Genomic DNA, 16,269 nt, shown 5'->3' with positions numbered 1-16,269 from the left:
TGGATAGCACAGACAGGGGACAGATAAAAGGATCCAGCTCTCGCCAAGGGCACTTGGTAAGAGGAAGCACTGTGAAATAGTAAGTCCGCCTTATTCGAAGATGACAGGTGATGTAGATGGTGCAGAGATCAATAACGACAAAAAGAATTTAAAAAAAAAAGTAATTACACAGCTCCGCGGATGGGAGGAAGCTGGGTCTCAGCTGTGTTTTGATGGGATGTGACTGGCAGGCACACTTTCCCTTCATTTTGTGAAATAAATCTCCCAAAGTAAAATGTGTCTAGTAGGCTTAAGTGATTGTTTTAGATTTGTTGGAAGATTGCATGTCTTTAGTTAAAGTTGGGGGGGGGCACATTATGAGGAACAATGAATGAAGCACCCACAGTCCAGTGCTGAGCTCTCTGCACCCCGAGCATTCGTGGGTTTTTGTCAACCAAGGTCCCCTTGGATACAGACACAATGGCTACCAAGGATCTACCACCATTATATACCATGCAATTAATTATTCACCTGGTTAAAGCACGCACCACCTATTAAAAAAAACACAAAGAAGATTTTCTTTTTATGTACTTAGGTTTATGAAATCCTATTGAAAACAGAATTATTCACATGATTTTTCTTTGAAACGTTTTAAAAAATTTCTGCACTGCTCTTTGTACAGATGTATCACCTGGTATCTGTATAAATGTGAGGGACAGTTAATAAGCACCTTTAGTGGTTTCCACAGCTTCAGAACTTATGTAAAACATCTTAGGATGAACCTAGTAACAAGAATAAAAACAGCCACAAAAACTATACATGGGGGTCAGTACTTGTTATAGAGGGTTTGATATGTAAATGATAAATACCAAAAAAAAGTGAAAGTCAAGGGGCTGGCTACATACAAGACCCACATGTTCCCCAACTCTCGTGATTCTTGGGGGTACAGTTGTCTCTCAGAACAGCTTCCAATCCTGTAAGGTAAGATTGTCTTCCAGGCGCTTAGGTCCTCCTGAGCATGGGAAGGTAAGGCCAAAGCAAGGGCGATGGAGGGGCTGAGTGGGGGGGGCCGGCAGTGGAGGGGGGCTCTCCACCCGAACCAGGGAAATTCTTCATTCATAAGCATTCTTCAGTGCAATGGACTGGCTCATCTCTGGGGTTATTTCAGGATTTCCTCCCTCCTTCCTCCAGGGTTTTCCACCCCTGTTCTCCATCAGTCTCTCTGTAAAGCTCACACTAAAGCTTCTCTACTTCCTCACCCCCACGTTCTACTGACCGAAACTCCTCAGCTTTCAATCCACTGGCTTAAGATTCTGGGAAGCAACCAGAAAAGTCAGTTCTAGAAACACCCTTGCAACCATACCAACACGGTCCCCTGAATTAGCCCAATGAGCAAAGGTCTAGAGCATCAGGAGAAATGCTCAATTAGAACTTTCTGGACTGTATCTTTAGATTAAAACAACAACAACAACAACAACAAAAACTGCCAACAATGGCCAAGCTAGAGGGGTCAATGAAAAAGCAAGTTCATGTTTGAAAGTGTTCTCAGACACAAGGCCCGGGAGGGGAGGAGGTGGGGAGGGCAAGGTAGCAGGCCACCACGGATGGCCTCCACGAGGTGGCTGGACATCGGTGCCAAGAGCAGACACCGGACACCACACGCCGAGATGCAGGTGCTCTGGGCAAAGGGGAAGCACTCGGTAATGTTTGGCATAATTTAAGCTGTATAGAAACGGTGCTCTAGGCTCAGACATCTTCCCCTGTATCTTAACATTGCTTCCACCTAACTTCCTCCTTCTTTGACTTAAGCCTTTAACAACCTAAGCATTCCACTGAAATCCCAATAGTCTCTCTGAGGGGTAACATCAGGAGGGCAGGGCGGGGCAGGGCACGATGGAAAGGCCTGGCATTCCGCGGCAGGGATCCAGGCAGGATGGAGGTGTACGGAGTAGAAGGTTGGGAGTACAGGGAAGCCAGCACCAACAGAGTCCGGGAAGGGTAGTGCCCTCCTTCACTGCCTTGTTAAGGCAGGCCCTGGCTGCTTATGCTGAGCTACTGGGCTGGTGAGTGCGTTAGCATAAAGGCTGAGCCCAGAAGGCACCAGAAGGCACCGGAAAGGATGCATGTGGTCCGTGGAGGGCAGCCAGGAGGGGGCGTGTGTGAGGACGCAGGAGGGGGGTGCATCACGTTCACTCCAGACTCCAGAAGCTTGTGTGATCATAGGAGTCCGACTCTCACGTGGGGGCGGGGACACCCAATGAGGAGGGGTGGGGGGAAGGTTGTTGGGCCCAGGCTGGGCCTAGTGGTCTCTCTGCTGTAGGGCAGTTTCTGGTCCAGACCAAGTGTCCTCACGTGGGGTGTGGCATGAAACACTTGGTGAGGAGACAAGGCACTCCGTCTTCACTTCCGCTCGATACAGTCGACGCCCACAGTGTTGTCCGGGCAGCTGCAGGTCCTGCTCCCCGGGGTGGCCAGGCAGAGGTGGGTGCAGCCACCATTGTTCACAGAGCAGTAGTTGTGGCCTAGAGAAAGCAGACGTCAGTCCTGCCTCTCCTCCCACCCAATCCCAAGGCTGGCCGTCCAGAGGGAGGGTCTTTCTCACTAACCCCACCCAGGGTTCTAAGAAGCCAAGGGAACGGGGATCACTGTGCTAAGTACTCGCCATCCTGAGCTCTGTCACCTTGTCACTAAGGCGGATGGGCAAGGCCTCAGACTCTTGCCTTGGATGCTCTACAGACTCAGAGGCTAAGCAGATCTCAGAGAGGGCCCCCCAACTGTAACAGAGCCCCGAGTTCTGTCTATGAGGAAGGGCCTTCCTGTGGAGGCCAGGCTAAGCTCAGATTCATGATCCCCCCCCTCCCAGTCTCAGCCTGCTGAGGGCTGGGATTACAGATGTGCGCCACTACTCTTGCCTTCACAATCTTTCTTTTTTGGTAGTCCTGGTGTTTGAACTCAGGGCCTAGGCAGGTGTTATACTGCTTGTCCCATCCACAGAGTTGGAATTTCAAACACAAAGTCCTCCTTCTCTAGCTGGCAGTCCAATCTCACAGAGATGGAAATCAGGAGGAAAGGCAGATTAAGGAGACAGACCCACAAGAGGCAGCCTGGCAAGAGGCCTCTGCCTGTAGCTCTGGGTGGCCTCTGTGTGACTTTGGGCCATGGCCTTCATTTCCTCATCTTAAAACAGACATAACAACTGGGCACCAGTGGCTCACACCTGTAATCCCAGCTGCTCAGGAGGTTGAGTTCTAAGGATTGTGCTTCAAAGACAGACCGGGTAGGAGAGTCCATGAAACTCTTATCTCCAATTAATCACAGAAAAAAAAAAAAGCCGGAAGTAGTGCTGTAGCTCAAGTGGTATAGCACCAGCCAGGAGAAAAAGGAACTCAGTGACAGCAACTAGGCCCTGAGTTCAAACCCCAGAACTGGCAAAAAAAAAAGGAGGAGGAGGGGGTAGGGGAGGAAGAGGAACAACAGACACAATGACTGGAAATGGAGCTGGGGCTCATGTGGTCGAGCGCCAGTCTTGAGCAGAAAGGTCAAGTGAGAACTCAAGGCCCGGAGTTCAAGCCCCAGTACCTGTCTGGTCTGTCTGGCCCTGAGCCCACAGACACTGTGACCCTGCCCAGGACTTCATGTCCTCATGCTGCGCTGTCAGCTGTCAGCGTGCAGCTCCGGGCCAAGGACATCGGCCGCCACCCCAGGTCCCCAGGGGCGGGGCAGCGGTGAGTTACCTTGGGGACACTGCGCTAGGGCCATGGTGATGCCATAAGGCCGCGTCTGCTTGTGGGGGTGGAAGGCGTCAGTCTCTTTGGAAATGGCGAGGTCCATGGCTATCACAGAATTCCTGGAAAACAGCTGGGGGTAGTCAACACACACCGTGCTCCCAACAGCTGGAGGAGGGCCTAGAGGTGGTAGACAGGCCTGGCCTGGCCACCCTCCCTCCTCGGGAAGGGGGAAGAAGTGGGGGGGGAGGGTGCCAGAGCCTGCAGTGCTCCGGATCTCAAGGAAGGGCTCAACTTCCCGTTCCAGGCAGGCCTGGAGCTTTCACCTCCTCTGCCCAGGTCAAGAAGAGGCCTTGGCATGAGCCTCTGGCCCTCCTAGGGAGCAGCACGGGCACGCTCAGGGAGCTCCCTGCCCCTCCCCACCCCACCCTAGCCTTCTCCCCTGTCCCCCAGCCATGGAGGCTCTCAGGGCAGGAGGAAGGCCTGGCCTCCCAGGGCAGCGGGTGAGCTGCAGCCCCCGAGGCGCGGCTGACTTACGTCTTCCAGTCTGTGTAATAGAGATTCTTCCCGTGGCTGGTCACAGCGAAAGGGTACTGGAGGCCTTCAAGAGCCCTGTGGCTGCCGGGCCGCTCCGGGTGCAGGCACTCTGCCCGATGGGTGCCTGTGGCCGCAGACAAACCCCTCACTGTTCACGCACACGCGGGCCCTGCGTGCTGCACAGCTCCTCGCTCAACCTGCCGGACCTCCCCCGTGCAGCCTCCCACCTGCAGCATGCATGCATGGACTCGGGACACCCAGCCGCTGCACACTGCTGATGACTGTGAGCCTGTGCTTGCATCTCGGGGTTCAAACCTTACTCCCTGCCCAGCCCCACGGTCGGCATCTGCCCGTGTACCCACATAGCATCAGGACTCAGAAGAGACGCAGCAGACTTACACCGAGGGGAATGGGGCTGCTTCCCCTGATGGGCATCCTGCCCCACATCCCAGCCTGAGGGACACCCCGGGGTGTTGCCCAAGGCAGAGCACCCAGCAGTGATTGCCCTTCCTGGGCTCAAAGCTCTAAGTCCTTAGAGGCAAATGGAGCTATGCATGGCTCCACCACCTTCCTGCACTGCAACCTGAAATAAGGGCTGGCCAACTCTGTGTGTGTGCGCGTGTATATGTATGTGTGTGCATGTGTGTATGCACATGTGTGCATGTATGTGCATGTGTGTGGTGCATGCATGTGAGTGCATGTGCATGTCAGAACTGGGTCCTGAACTCAGGGCCTCACACTTTTACTTGGCTTTTTCACTCAAGGCAGGATCTCTACCACTTGAGCCACAGTTCCACTTCCAGCTTTGGGATGGTTTACTGAGAGACTCTTAGTTTTGTCTGCCTGGGTTGGCTTTGAACTTCCACCCTCAGATCTCCTGAGTAGCTAGGACTAAGGAGGTAAGCCACCAGTGCCCGGCCTCAGCTCTTTCTTAAAGGTCCACAAAGTAATCATTTTAGGTTTGCAAATGGAACCATTTTGCAATGTAAAAAACATCCCGAGCTTCTACGCTACGCAAAACACAGGCGGCGGGTTAGATGTGTGTGGAAGCCTGCCACCTCCCGGCTGCCATGGAGAAGCTCCTGACAGCAGGAAGCCTCCAGTCACCTGCGTCCACCCAGCAGAGCTGAGATGAGAAGGGGTCGAAGGTCAGGCCGTTGGGCAGGCCCAGATTGTCCTGCGCGAGGATCCTGCGGTTCCTGCCATCCATGTAGGAAGTTTCAATTTTGGGATTATCTCTGTCCCAGTCTGTCCAGTAAAGGTTCCTGGAGGAAAAAAAGGAGGTGAATGGAACAGGAATCCTGACAGTTTAAAAGTTTAGGAAGGGAAGTGGTGCTGTGGCCCAAGTGGTAGAGCGCTCGCCTTGAGCTGAAGAGCGCAGGCAGGGACAGCACCCAGGCCCAGAGTTCAAGCCCCACGACCAAAAAAAAAAAAAAAAAAAGTTTAGGAAGAACATTTTTTGTGTGTCTGTGCCAATCCTGAGGCTTGAACTCTTGGCCTGTGTGCAGTCCCTGAGTTTTCTTGCTCAAGGCTAGCACTCTGCCCCTTGAACCACAGGGCCACTTCTGGCTTTTTTCTGAGTAGTTTTTTGGAGATAAGAAGCTCAAGGACTTTCCCCACCTGGGCTGGCTTTGAACCACAATCCTCAGATCTCAGCTTCCTGAATAAGGTATGAGTAGCTAGGATAATAGGTGTGAGCCACCAGTGCCCAGCAGAACATTTGCAAAGAACCTAATGCAGGAAGTGGAAGTGTAGCTCACGTAGCAGAGTGCCAGCCTTGAGTACAAAAGCCAAGCAAAAGAAAGGATGAGGACCGGAGTCCAAAACTCAGTACTGCCACAAAGATAAAGAAAAGAACCTAAGAGAAGGAACGGGAGGCCAGCAAGCAGCGAGGTGGACGAGATCTGGAGGTGACCAGGTGAATTTTCTTTGACAAGAATCCTGAGATTTAGCACCTGGCCCACAGCTGCCAATAAACCCAGTTCTCATTTTCATAACTGACATGGGATACTCCAAAAAAGCTGCCAACCACATTAAAACCTGCCAACGGACAGGGGCACACGGCAGGCCCAGGGAACCAGACTGGAGCGAGAAGTGGGCGTTGGCAGAGGCGGCATTGGGGGCGGGGCTGTGTGGGGACAGCCTGTTCTCCCACCAGAAAGCATCTGCAGGGTGCTGGGGCGGGAGGGGGGGGGGAGGCTGTCGCAGGCAGGAGCCAGGTAGCATGTAGGTCACCCCATACTCTTTTGGGGCTTTGCACAACCTGAGTATTGACCTGCATCCAACCCACACAGAAGAGACCCCTTTCTGAGGTATCAGCTGACAGGGTCTCTTGTAAGAGATCTGAAAACAACAAGGCACTGTGCTCTCTGGAGCGCTTGCCTGGTCCCTTGCTAGCTCGCAGGACACCGGAGATCACACACGGTGGACTCACACCCTGTACTTGCTCATTTCAGGAGAGGAGCAAGCTAGACTTAGAACCTCACTTTGGAGATTCCTAAGGACCCAGGTACCAACGGAGCAGAGTACGCACGCACACCGTACCCTCTCACGGGGTCCACCACGATGCCCCTGGGATTCACCAAATGCGTCTCGAACAGCACCCGGCGCTGGGTGCCATCCAGCTTGGAGACTTCTATCCGGTCCAGGTAAGAATCCGTCCAGAACAGGTTCCGGCCAAGATGGTCCACAGCAAGGCCCTCCGGACTTCCCAGATCTGCACCAAAAGCAGAGCAACTCTGGTTTTCTAGGTATTCCTTCATTTCTGGGCAGGTGAGATGAGGCTCATTCTTTTTCCTTTTTTTGTGGAGTTAAGGACAGGGCCTTGGGCACGCTGGGCAAATGCTAGAGGACACTTGCTGACTACACGGTGCTGTGTCCTGGGTCAGTCCTGCTACTTGGAGAAAGCAACGGGGGGGATGTGAAGGGCTTCCTGATTATTGGACAAGTGAAGTAGATCATGACACCGATGAAAGACGGCTCAGACTTCAACACATGGAAAAAAGAGAAGCCCATGTTTTTGAGTGCATGAAATCACCACAAGGCAGTGAAGCCCCACTGCCATCATCAGAACCCCCAGGAAACAACAATCTGGGCTATGCAAAAACAGACATTCATTGCAAGTTCTCTCCCCCGCCCTCCCCTCCTCGTGATCTTTCCTCTACAAAGATCAGGATTTGGCTTCATTTTGTTGTTAGTGTAACAGGCTTTTGCTTGGAATGCAGCTCAGTGTGCTGCAGGTTCTGGGTGATTATCAGCTCCCAGAGCAACAGGAAACAGCAGGTGATGAACTATTCCCCTCTTCCTCTATATTTTGAAAGCAAATCACCACAGATCATAGGAACCACATTTTTAAAAGCGACAAAGAAGAGGCAGAAAGCATTCTCAAACTTCTGCACATTAAGCCAAAGCATGAAAACTAGCCATCCACTTCCAAAACGCGATTCAAATCAGATCTCAGTGCAAAGCTGAACAGAGTCCATTCTTGCTCAAAGCAAGAATTATTCCCAAATCAGATGAGTAATGACTTAGGCTACAGAGGAATGCTGACCATTTTCCCACAGGAGATTTTTGCTGCAGTGGTGGTCTGTCCTCTAGATCAAATGTGCTGTACAGAACAGCCTTGACTTGAATGGAGAGCAACAATCAATGCACATATTTATTTAGCTCTTGGCTCACTCTTTTTTCTGAGCACATAGCCATAGATGTGTATGTACAGTTTTATTTACTTATTGGCTGTGGCAGTACTGGGGCTTGAACTCAGGGACTGCGAGCTACCTGTCCCTCAGCTTTTTTGCTCAAAGCTGCTTCTCTACCACTTGTGCCACAGCTGCATTTCTGGAGCTGGTTAATTAGAAATAAAGTCGCAGGGACATTCCTGCCTAGGCTGGCTTCCAGCCTCAATCCTCAGATCTTATCCTCCTGAATAGCTAAGAGTATGGGCATAAGCTACCAGTGCCTCGATTCACACATTTTTAAGTTAAGGTTACATGTGTTTAAATGTTCAAGTTAGGGTATACCAAAGCAGCAGAAAGTTAAACATCAGTAACCCAATGAAAATCCAAAATTGTGTGCAGAAGTTGATCCAGGCTGGCTCTTCCTAGGCTATCCAAGCAAGTATGGGAGTGGAGAGGCAGGACAGAACTGCCCCCAACCTCTCCCTGCCCACCCACCATGTTACAGTTGAAACAATAATGCTTTAACTGGACAACTGTCTTGGGAATAGACTCCAGGCTCAGGGTCATTCTTGGTCATATACTTAGGATCATCCTGACTTTTATCTCCACCTGCTTTGCCTTTAGGAAGAGTCATGGAACCGACTGAGAATCAACTTAAGTCTCAGCCGCCAGTGGAGGTGTGGAGGTAGAAACTCCAGAGTGAGTTTACCTTCATTGCTTTCAAAGAAAGGTGCTTGCCTTCATTATATTACCCCAAGGCAAGTGGCAAATGTCAGCTACATTGTCCCTGACTTGGTAACCCATGAGTGGCTGAGGACACTTTACTGGAGTTGGGAAGGTGGCTCTGAATCAAAGACCCTGGGCCCATACTCACACTCTGTAAGCAAACACCCTCTCTTCCTGCCCATGGGGCTGAGAAGGTGAGATTCTGCGCCTACCTTGTCTAATGATGGTGGTGGGCTCTCCACCATGCAGGCTCGCTCTGCCAATGGAAGGCTCGGAGATGTCTGTCCAGTAGACCATCTTATCCACACAGTCAAAGGCCAGTCCAATGATGACTTTCTCCTGCAGGACAGGAAAGGAGTTGAGAAGGGCCCGCCCCCAGCGTGTGCGTATAATGATGGCGACAAGCTACGCACACTTACCTGTCTCTGGAAAGTTTTATACATAAAGTATCTTTGATTCATTTGAACATCCTATCATTGTGTTGTATGAATTCTTTATATGGTTCAAATAAAATTCATATCTATTCACCTGTATGTACAGTAACACATGCTATGGACATTCTCTTTCATCTGTAGTTCACCTCTTTTATTTTTTTTAATGGTGTTGACGTTGAAAGGTAGAAGTTGTAAAGAATAAAAGGCATAAATATTGGGAAGGAAGAAGTAAAATTTCTCTAAAGTAATGACTTTTCCTGGGGAATCTATAAGCTATTGTAACTAATCAGCCAAGCCCAGTGGTGCACACCTAAAGTCCCAGTTTCTTCAAAGACTGAGGCTGGGCCAGGAACCAGTGGCTCACGCCTGTAATCCTAGCTACTCAGGAGACTGAGATCATGGTTCAAAGCCAGCCCAGGCTTTTCCAATAAACCCCTAAAAAAGCTGGAAGTGGCACTGCGGCTCAAGTGGTAGAGTGCTAGGCTTGATCAAAAGAAGCTAAGGGACAGTGCCCAGTCCCTAACTGGCAAAAAAAAAAAAAACTGAGGCAGGAGGATCACTTGAGCCAAGGAGTTTGAGGCCAGCCTGGAAAAGAAAGTGAGAACCTATCTGCATTTTTAAAAAAAATCACAAAAACACTTTTAAAAACCTCACCCAAACTATTACAATGACTGAAATGACTGAATCTATAGCAATGTTACAGGACACAATTATTTCTGCATACTAGTAAAAAATAAATAGAAACTTCAAAATCAATGTTTATTTACAGCCAGGCACTGATGGCTCACACCTGGCTCACACCTGTGGTCCTAATGACTCAGAAGGCTGAGGTCTGAGGATCACAGTTCAAAGCCAGCCTAGGCACACAAATCCAAGAAACTCTTATCTCCAATTAACCAGCAACAGAAGTGCAGCTGTGGCTAATGCAACCCAACAGCTATAGACAGACAAGACACAGATCCCATGGAGCCGTAGGCAAGGCCTTCAGTACACACACACACACACACACACACACACACACACACACACCCTATATGAACCAAGGGAGGGGCCCACTGACAGAGGGACACTCAGGGTCATGTGGAGGAGGCCTGGACCGGGGGTCCTGCCTGGACCAGGGGTCCTGCCTAGACCTGGGCTCCCCATGACCCCCGGCCCACACTCACTGGGACATGCAGCAGCGTCTTGGCTTCCTCCTTCTTCATGCTGCTGCCCTCCAGAGGCAGGTGCCCGATCTTCCCGGCCTGAGCAAAGAGCAGGTGGGTCCCAGGGGGCAGAGGTGTGACGGCGGTGGGCAGAGCAGGCCTCTGGTGAATGGGAGGAGGCACCGTACTCAGACCTAGGAGGCAAGGAAGGTCAGACAGCAGAGGCAGGGATGGGGGGGGGGGCACAGACACAAATGTTAACATGCACATGCATGCGCACACACACACACATGCACACCCACACATGCACCAACAGCACCGGGCATGGCCCAGCCACACAGCGTCTGTGTTTTCTGTCTGGAAGAGCCAGAGACTGAAAGCCCAGCCTGGGAATGGGTGGCTGTGAAGAGGGTAAGGCAGCCGGTGGACCCATGGGTGGGAACGAACGGCCAGCTCCTCCAACAGAAGTGACTCAGCCCAGCCAGCCAGGTGTACATCCCACCCCCAATCCTAGCTACCTGGGGCCCCCTATTCTCTCTCTCTCACTGCCAACGCTGATTTCATGGCCACTCTTGTCCTCCTGGCTGCTTCCACTTTCTGGATTGCAGTCTCGGCCCCAACCCCCATGCTCTTGGCCTGGCCCTGTTCCCCTCCCCACCCCCCACCACTCTCCTCTCCTCCGAATGCACCATGTACACTGTGTTCCTGTGGGACATGGGGTGGAGGGGGAGAGAGAAAGATGGCCGGGCAAGCTGACACCCCAGACAGGTGGCTGGGCTCTGTCCAACCCCAGCCAGCCGCGGTCACTTACACGGGGGCCTCATCCCGGGCCTGGTCCTGGTGCCCTCCAGCTCGCGGCCTTCGCGATCCACGCACCAGCAGTAGCCCGTGCTGCTGTGGCACTGGGTAGGCGCATACTGGCCGTGCTCATCACACTCGGGGACAAACACCCCCGGCAGCTGGGGCCGCTGCGCGTCCGCTCCCCCCGCCGCGGCGCCCAGGAGGCGCTCGCGCTCATGCTGGCACCGGGTCTTCTCCGCCTCTGTGGACAAAAAGCAAAGGACAGTGTCACCCAGGACGGGCATGCCTGCCATGCCTCAGGCGCCAGCGATCCAGCCCTGTCGCTCTCCCAGCTCAGACTACAACCACTGGACTTTACCTTCCCTAGATTAAAAACGTGATTACTTAGAGTATCATGACTGTATCGGAGAGTCAACGAAAATAACAAAAAAGGAGCCATTTTAAAGCGAGCCCATCAAGTGGCATCGGCCACGTTCAGTGCTTGTGGCCATCGTCACCGTCTGGCCCTGAAATATCCACATCTGGCTCACACCTGTAATCCTAGCTACCCAGGAGGCTGAGATGTGAGGATGGCAATTTAAAGCCAGCCCAAGTGGGAAAGTCCATGAGACTCTGATATCCAGTGAACCACTAAACAGCCAGAAGTGGACGAGCACCAGCCCCGAGCAAAAAGAGCTAAGGAACAGCATCCAGGCCTGGCTGGCTGGCTGGCTTTGAACCATGCTCCTATGTGGCTAGGATTGCAGGTGCGAGCCAACAGCTCCCAGATTGCTTTGGTTATTTTTTACCTAGTCTTGCTTTTATGCTCAGCCAGCCAGAATGCAATCCTCCTGTTTACACTTCACACACAGCTGGGATCACAGACATGTCCTATCATACTCTGCTTGTTATTGGTTGATGGAGTCTCTCAAACTTGAACCACCATCTTCCTGATCTCAGTTCCCTGGGTAGCCAGGATTTAAGAATTGATAAGAAGCCAGCCAGCCCAGGCAGGAAAGTCCATGATACTCTTATCCTTATTAAACCATCAGAAAACCAGAAGTGGTGCTGTGGCTCAAGTGGTAGAGCACTCACCTTAAGCTGAAGAGCTGAGGGACAGCGCCCAGGCCCACAGTTCAAACCCCATGACCAAAAAAAAAAAAAAAAAAGAACTGACAAACAGCAGAGATCAGAGCTCAGTCCTGACTCATGAACATTTTGAATGTTTATGGCAAGCTGGAAGCTCAGCAGTCTCTCGGGATGTCTCACAGTCTGGCCAGCAGACAGTGGGAATGACCCAGGGCTCCAACGGGCCCCTGTGGAGGCCACCAGGGCCTCTGGGGAATTTTGCACCAAGGGCCTGGGCTTGCTCAGAGCTGGGAAAATGCTGACTCGTTAAAAGTTGGTTTGCTGGGCCCGGGGAGGATGCACTCAAGCCCTGATTCTTATCTGAGGGGGATGGAAGTCTGGGGTGACTCGCTTCAAGATGGGACATAAAGAGCAGTAGAAAATGAAGAAAAGTAAAGAACTGGGGGAGACAGCACATTCTGGATCTCTGTATCTGCATTCCATCCCTCCCACCCCCCCCACCCCCCACCCACCCCTGCTTGAATTGGTTTCTCTGTCAAAGGAATACCCGTGCAGCTTCTGATGGGCTCCAGAGAACAGAGGGTAGGAAGTGTATGGGAGATTCTAGAAGCCAAGCTTCTCTGGGAACAGACAACAGGGACTGGCGGGAAGACCAAATGGAGTTGCTTGTACAAGCGTCATTTATTTGGACTCTTCTGGCATGGTATAGGGGTCTTACACAGGATATGAGCACTTCCGTGATGCACACCGCTGGACGTGGCGGCGGTGCAGGGTGATGACAAGTCTGCTAGCTCAGATTTCTGGCCCTCAGCCTCAGCTACCCCAGGCCCAATGGACACTTGATAGCCCAGGAGTGCCATGTTCCCAAGAATGGGAATCTATCTATCTATCTATCTATCTATCTATCTATCTAAATATCGGTTTGTAGAGGGGCTCTAACTCAAGACCTGGGCTCTGTCCCTGAGCAAAAGTGCTAGTGCTAGGGAGCTACCACTTGGAGACACAGTGCCATTTCCAGTTTTCTGAGTAGTTTGTTGGCAATAAAAGTCTTTCCTGCCCAGGCTGGCTTCAAACCATGATCCTCAGATCTCAGCCTCCTAAGTAGGTAGGATTACAGGTGTAAGCCACCAGTGCCCGGGCCAAGAATGGGATAAGTAGAGGGAAAACAGTGTTAACCTGGAAGACTCTTTTTTCCCCTTTTTGTGCTGGGGCTGGGGCTTGAACTCAGGGTCTAGTGTTCTTGCTAAGCTTGCTAAGCTTTCTTGTTGAGCTAGTGCTCTTGTTCAAGGCTGATGCTAAACTACTTGAGCCATATCTTCACTTCCCACTTTTTTTGCTGGTTAAGTGGAGATAAGAGTCTCTGGGATAAGCTGAGACTCAAGACCTCTCCTGGATCACAGTTAAAGCTCGGGAACAGGTTTGGCTTGGGAGCCAGTCCCTTCTGTATCCGGTAGGTAACTGGTATGTGCTGAATGCTCCGCCGTCCTTCAACATGACTGGCACGGAGTCCAAATCACATGGAAAATACTCTGCAAATGTTTTTAAACAATATTTAGTTAGCATTCGTGTTGCAGCTGGAGATACAGAACACGAGAATCTCAAAGGTAGCCCGTGTGCTGGGTCCCAGACTGCCCAGCCCTTACAGTGCTGAGTGACAAATGTCTGTGGCGTGTACCAGCCAGCCAGCCGTGGCAATCTGCTACTTCAATCCAAGCAGGGTCCCCTCTCTGTCCCTCTCTCTCCACCAAGGAGGTGACTCCAGCCAGGGCCTGTTGCTTCTTGTGCACATTTTATGTAGAACATAGGCTTATCTTCAGGCAGGTTTGTATTTTCTATACATAGGAGCATGACAGGGTATATTCCTTTGTAGCTCTGCTTAAGTTATGTTTTTGAGGTTTATCCACAAACGCCTATTATTGCATTATATGAACTGAACCAAGTCATCACCCTTTCCTCTCACAGATTCCATGCAGACCTTCTTCCTTTACAATCTGCAGGGACATTCAAGCACATTCCTTGTAGACAGGGTGTGGGGGCGGGCAGGGATTTCTTCAGGGAACAGGGTTCCATACACACACATGTAAGCAAATAGCCCCTATTAACATTATCACTGTTTCATCTTCCTTTCCCAGCCTACAAGTCTGAATTTGTTTCTGTTTAGTAAATAGTCATGAAGACAGGGCAAAGAGTCAGACTAAAACAAATACAAACAAAACTGAAACATCTGTGTGCCTTTGAACTGCAGCTGTGGCGCCAGCCTTAAAAACTAATGAGTGCTAGTCTAACAGCTGCTACAATGCCCCACATCAGTGACCATGAACTCATCTCTACAAGCCTTCCCTGTTTAATCTGTGGGCAGGGCTAGATCCTCATCCATAACCTCAAAACAAAAAGTTGACGCTACTTGAATCCCTCAGACATAGAAGGGTTGGGAATCTTTTGCTATCAAGGCCCAGTAGTGAGCCTGAGGGTTCTCAGCCCCACGGAACTTCAGTCTCTGTTATAACTATTGAAGCCTGCCTTCCTAATGGCCAAGCAGCCACAAATGATGCAGAAGCTAATGTGTGTGGCTGTATTCCAATAAAATTATAAACACACACAATGGGCTAAACTCGGCTCCATGACCCTGAGGAAGCTACTAATTTCTATGTTAATTTGACTGAGCCACAAGCACCCAGATATTTGGTTACACACTATTCTGGGTGCTTCGTTGAGGGTGTTTGTTTTTTATTAAAATTAACCTTTTTTTTGGGGGGGGGTCTGGTCGTGGGGCCTGAACTCTGGGCCTGGGCACTGTCCCTCAGCTCTTCAGCTCAAGGCTAGCGCTCTACCACTTGAGCCACAGCGCCACTTCTGGCTTTTTTCTTTTTGCTTATGTGGTGCTGAGGAATTGAACCCAGGGCCTCAGGCATGCAAGGCAAGCGCTCTATCACTGAGCCAACTTCCCAGCCCAAAATTAACCTTTAAATAGATAGAACAAGTAAATTATCAGGTCCTCAGGTTTCAGACTCCTGAGTAGGATTACAACAGGCGTGAGCCACGAGTGCCCAGTTCCATGCTTTTCTGTTAAGGCTTTCCGTGGGTAGGATAAGGCCCAGTCCTCCTTGGTTCTTGGGCTTTCCTGGTTCTTGGGCTTTCGGTCTTGGACTTTGATGCTGCCTATGGCAAAACTGGGGACCTGTCAGCCTCCTGAACGATGTGGGTTGTGTTCTTGTGATCTATCCTCTTGGCTCTGTTTCTCTGGAGAGCGCTGGCACAGGCAGCCCTTCCTCAGCCTGCACTGCTGGCTCAAGTTCTCAGGAGGATCCCCCCCCCCAGGCTGCTGGCATGGCCCTGGGGTTACACCCTGCACAGCTCTGTGCCAAAGCCCATGCTCGGTCTCTCTCTCTAGAGACCGCTGAGAACTCGCCAGGAGCTGCCACTTCCCTGTACGCTCAGCACTGATGTCACAGTACAGCAACGGATCTCCAACCCCGCACGCCCCTCACCTCCGGGCTCGCATCGGAAGCCGTCTCCCTGGTAGCCAGGTTTGCAGCGGCATGTGAAGGATCCTGGCAAGTTGTAGCAGACAGCGTCAGGGTGACATCGGCCTGGCTGGCATTCGTCCACATCTGAAAAACCACCACAGGCCAGGAGGCCACAAGATTATTTCCAGAATTCATGGTGGACACAATCATTCACACCAGTTGCTAAGATCTCCAGGAACCTGCTTCCGGTCTGGAAACTGGGACTTTTAAACTCACATAACATGGATTCCTGGGACACTGATGTGCTCACCATTTCTATCCAACACATTTACAAGTGCAGTTCACTCTGACCATGTCTCCATGGAAAACCAGACTGGTCAAAGGAAAAAGAAAGGGTCTGCTCGTATGGAGAGGTGATCCCACTCAACATAAACAAGAGCTGCCCAAGCTTTGAACTTTGGGGCTTGAACTCTGGGCCTGAACACTGTCCCTCAGCTCTTCAGCTCAAGGCTAGAGCTCTACCACTTGAGCCACTGCATCACTTCTGGTTTTCTGAGTGGTTTATTGGAGATTAGAGTCTCACAGATGTTCCTGCCCGGGCTGGCTTTGAACCAGGATCCTCAGATCTCAGCCTCCTGAGTAGCCAGGATTACAGGCGTGAGCTATAGGCATGAGCCATCAGCGCCCGGCTTTGTACATCACCTTTACAA

At 51.2% G+C, this 16,269-nt stretch overlaps 1 protein-coding gene across 1 annotated transcript in view; it reads right to left on the bottom strand.

Annotated features, from left to right (window-relative positions):
• Positions 1-536: 536 nt before the first annotated feature.
• Nid1 (nidogen 1) overlaps positions 537-16,269 on the bottom strand; it is a 77,947-nt gene continuing 62,214 nt past the window's right edge. Inside the window, exons 13-21 of the mRNA XM_013009233.1 lie at positions 15,581-15,703; positions 11,035-11,265; positions 10,245-10,417; positions 8,857-8,983; positions 6,786-6,957; positions 5,349-5,506; positions 4,242-4,365; positions 3,714-3,826; positions 537-2,501 (exon numbers count right to left, since the gene is read on the bottom strand). Coding sequence (XP_012864687.1) covers positions 2,380-2,501; positions 3,714-3,826; positions 4,242-4,365; positions 5,349-5,506; positions 6,786-6,957; positions 8,857-8,983; positions 10,245-10,417; positions 11,035-11,265; positions 15,581-15,703 — 1,343 coding nt within the window. The 3' untranslated portion in view covers positions 537-2,379. The remainder of the gene's footprint in view (positions 2,502-3,713; positions 3,827-4,241; positions 4,366-5,348; positions 5,507-6,785; positions 6,958-8,856; positions 8,984-10,244; positions 10,418-11,034; positions 11,266-15,580; positions 15,704-16,269) is intronic.

This window comes from Dipodomys ordii, unplaced genomic scaffold (genome assembly GCF_000151885.1).
Source record: "Dipodomys ordii isolate 6190 unplaced genomic scaffold, Dord_2.0 Scaffold9, whole genome shotgun sequence".
Taxonomy (NCBI): domain Eukaryota; kingdom Metazoa; phylum Chordata; class Mammalia; order Rodentia; family Heteromyidae; genus Dipodomys; species Dipodomys ordii.
This window is presented reverse-complemented; position numbering and strand designations above follow the sequence as displayed.